Source organism: Carex rostrata, chromosome 2, assembly GCF_964058835.1.
Source record: "Carex rostrata chromosome 2, lpCarRost1.2, whole genome shotgun sequence".
In the NCBI taxonomy this organism is placed as follows: domain Eukaryota; kingdom Viridiplantae; phylum Streptophyta; class Magnoliopsida; order Poales; family Cyperaceae; genus Carex; species Carex rostrata.
Window position 1 is genome coordinate 12,500,930 of NC_135919.1, and position 3,329 is coordinate 12,504,258.

At 34.6% G+C, this 3,329-nt stretch overlaps 1 protein-coding gene across 1 annotated transcript; it reads right to left on the reverse strand.

The window, feature by feature from the left end:
- Positions 1 to 470: 470 nt before the first annotated feature.
- On the reverse strand, positions 471 to 1,893 carry LOC144550170 (PEBP (phosphatidylethanolamine-binding protein) family protein). Its single transcript, XM_078298527.1, has 2 exons — positions 1,380 to 1,893; positions 471 to 643 (listed from the first exon to the last, which is right to left on the reverse strand). The coding sequence occupies exons 1-2, from the start codon at positions 1,812 to 1,814 to the stop codon at positions 569 to 571; spliced, it is 510 nt and encodes a 169-aa protein (XP_078154653.1). The 5' UTR covers positions 1,815 to 1,893; the 3' UTR covers positions 471 to 568.
- Between the last annotated feature and the right edge of the window lie 1,436 nt (positions 1,894 to 3,329).

A 3,329-nucleotide genomic window follows, 5' to 3' on the forward strand; every position in this document is an offset into this window, starting at 1 on the left:
ATTTAGATAAAAACAAATAAAAATATAATTACTTCAAATGCGAGCTATTATCAATCAAAATAGGGTTAATTTCGATTAATTATTATTTAAATAGTACGACAATAATTTTATTCTGAAAAATATTAAATTACGATTTTGATCAAAACCAATATCAAAATCTAGTTTAGATGGAATCACTTATAGGAGGACCATTTACGATCGGCTGGAGTTCCCGTGAATTAGCTTCGGATCATGGACATTTTAAAATTACTGAATTATATCGAATATAGATTTGCATAGGCCATCGCATGGGTCTTGAGTTGCCGAACGGTTTGCTGAAACAAATTGGGCCGAGATTTTGCATTTAATAATTTGAACTCCTTTTATGTTTTACACTCGGGAGTTGACACACCTTATAAATCACAAGAATCTCCAAATAAGAAGCAACCTTAACAACAAACAAGGAGACTATAATCCCCTTTCTAGTGGACAAAAATTTACAATAAAGGTCTTCGACATAACAAAAACTTGGAAGTGGACAAAAACAAGAAATGATGAAAGATCAACTTTCTAGTGGATCACTGGTTCCTCAGAAAACAGCCATCAGTTCTGCTTCAGCCAAAACATGCCCTTCGATCGCCTCCAGAAGCTTCTGCTTGGTCACCTGTATTATCAAAATTCAGTGCTTCATACAAATTATTTGAAAATGACCTGAATATATAGCTTTCATTAAATTCATCTAATTATATAATGGCGAACACATGCTTTTTGTACAACAGAATTCAAACAATCTCCTTTAAAACCGAACTTCCTACATATAGAGGTGTTCATCGGTTCGGTGAACTTGGCAAATCAAAGTTATAATTCGGTTTTAAAAATAGAACCGAACCAAACCGAAGTTTTATTTCGGTTTGTTCGGTTCAAACTGAAATATATTAATTTTTTTTATTTAAAACAATTGATTTATAATAAACCGAAGTATATTAAGAAATAAACTGAAATATTAAGAAATAAACTAAGATATTTAGAAATAAATCAAGTATTTAAAGCAATTGATTAAGAAATAAATCGGAGTATTAAAAAATAAATCGGGGTGAGTCTGATCAAATTCATATTATATGAAAGTTTAGTCGGTTCGGTTATTTCGGTTTTGAAAATTTTCAAACCGAACCGAACCAAAGTTATAATTCGGTTTTGAAAAGCCAACCGAACCGATCCAATAAACCGAAATAACCGAACCGTTTAAACCGAACTAATTCGGTTCGGTCCAAAACCGATTAAACCGAACCGTTTGAACACCCCTACCAACATATTTCATAAGTAAGCATATTTGATTCAAGCCACGGCAAGTTTTGTCAATTTAATTATTAATTTCTTTCCTTGTAATTAAATTGAAATACCTTGTTCCCAAGGTGCATCTCATCGTCGAGTGCATAAAGCCTGTAAACGATCCGGTGGTCGCTCGACTGGTGCACTGGGCCGCACCATCCTAGCACTTTCCAGTCATTATAACCTTCTTTAATCGGCTCATACTCGTGCCCGAGAGACTTTTCCTTATTAGAAAAGCCCTCGGGCAGACGTTTAACTGACGGTGGTATATTAGCCACCACCCAATGCGTCCATGGCACTGCCGGCCCATCCGGTTCTGCCGTCGCATCAACGTCCTCTACCACGAGGGCCAACGATTGGGTGCCATCTGGCACGTTGTACCACTCTAGTGGTGGTGACAAGTCCTTGAGCGCACCTTGACCGCCGTTGGTATACTTGCGTGGTAACCGGTCTCCGTGGTCGAAGGATGGAGATACTAGCTTGAAGGTCTCGTCTTGATCAGCCATTAGTTGCCCCCAATAACTTGTGTGGATTCATTGAATTCGTTTCTGAAAGGCGAGAAGCTAGACGCCGAAAATGCGATTCCCGGGTTGGTTTTTAAAGAAGATAGAGTGGACACGTGGTGGAATATGAGAAGGTTCGAGAGTTTACGTGTAAGGTTCTGGACACGTAGCATGTTCCAGGGTTTTTTAGAAGCGCTAAAGTTGACACCACTACAGGTAAAGTCGGCCATGGGAAGGGAAGAGCTAAAAATTCCGAGTGGAGAGAGAAAAAGGGGGCGATTACAATCAGATCAGAAATGTTCAACCTGCGACTGAATTCTGGCGTTATTGGGCCACATATTATTCAAAAAGGCCATTGAAAGAGTAGATAATGTCAAATGATAATGGATTATTGGTAGGCGTAGTTGGCCCAACTGAGAGCTGAAAATTAATATTGCCCAATCCGAGATAGCTCAATAATGTTATACTAGTATCATACTCATGCGTTGCAACGGAGACATTATAAGAAACAAATATATTAATGAAAATAATAATTATCTAAAAATTAAAATACAAGTTGATAGAAAATTTATATGATTATGTATTTTTAATTAACTTTAATCGTGATCTCTAATAACAATTTGATGATGTGATGATTTTTATTTTTAAGTACCAATGATATCAAATAATAGCTCGATTTGAATCTAATATCAAATATCATATAATAATTCAATATCAACATATAATATAATATCAAAAAACATAAATAAAAAGTGTTATCGTGTGTATGTATAGGACACACACACACACACACATATTATAAGAAAAATATATATTCACACACATGTTCCAATTTATATTCTTCTTTGTTTCCAATTTAGAATACACACACACACACATGTACACATTGATATATTCTATATTAGAAATATATTCTAAATTGCCCACACCAATATGTATAGAAACAAAGAAGAGAAATAAGGAAATTAAAAAAAAAATGATTTCCATTGTGATCTGTATAGAAACGAAGAAATAAGGAAACAATAAATAAGAAAATAGAAGGTGGAGTCTTCTCAATTGAAGATAAGAAATATTGAAATAAAGGAATAAGAAAACGGATAAATATATCGCTAAATTTCAGAATTTATTCAATTTTAATTGTAACGTATCGTGTGGCAGCACATGTGGTGGGTATGTTTTTAACTAAATTTAGACTTCTATACATAAAAGAGATGTATTTAATTAAAAGAAGACAAATTATGTAATTGGAGAGCTGAGATCAAATCTGAAATTTCATCTCTCAATCGTAGCCGTTGGCGGATCGGACACCCAACGTGCTTAATAATATAATGGAGATATCAAATTAGAGTAGAACTAGGGTGTTCTTAAGCTCACCAAAGTGTTTGGTGAGCTTAACTCCAAAATCCATCAAATCTGTTTTAAATGACGAATTCGAATTGTTGAAATCCGCCTACCTTACGAGTGATGAGTCTACATGTGAAAATTTTAAACATTCGAATTAAATTAATATAAAATCAA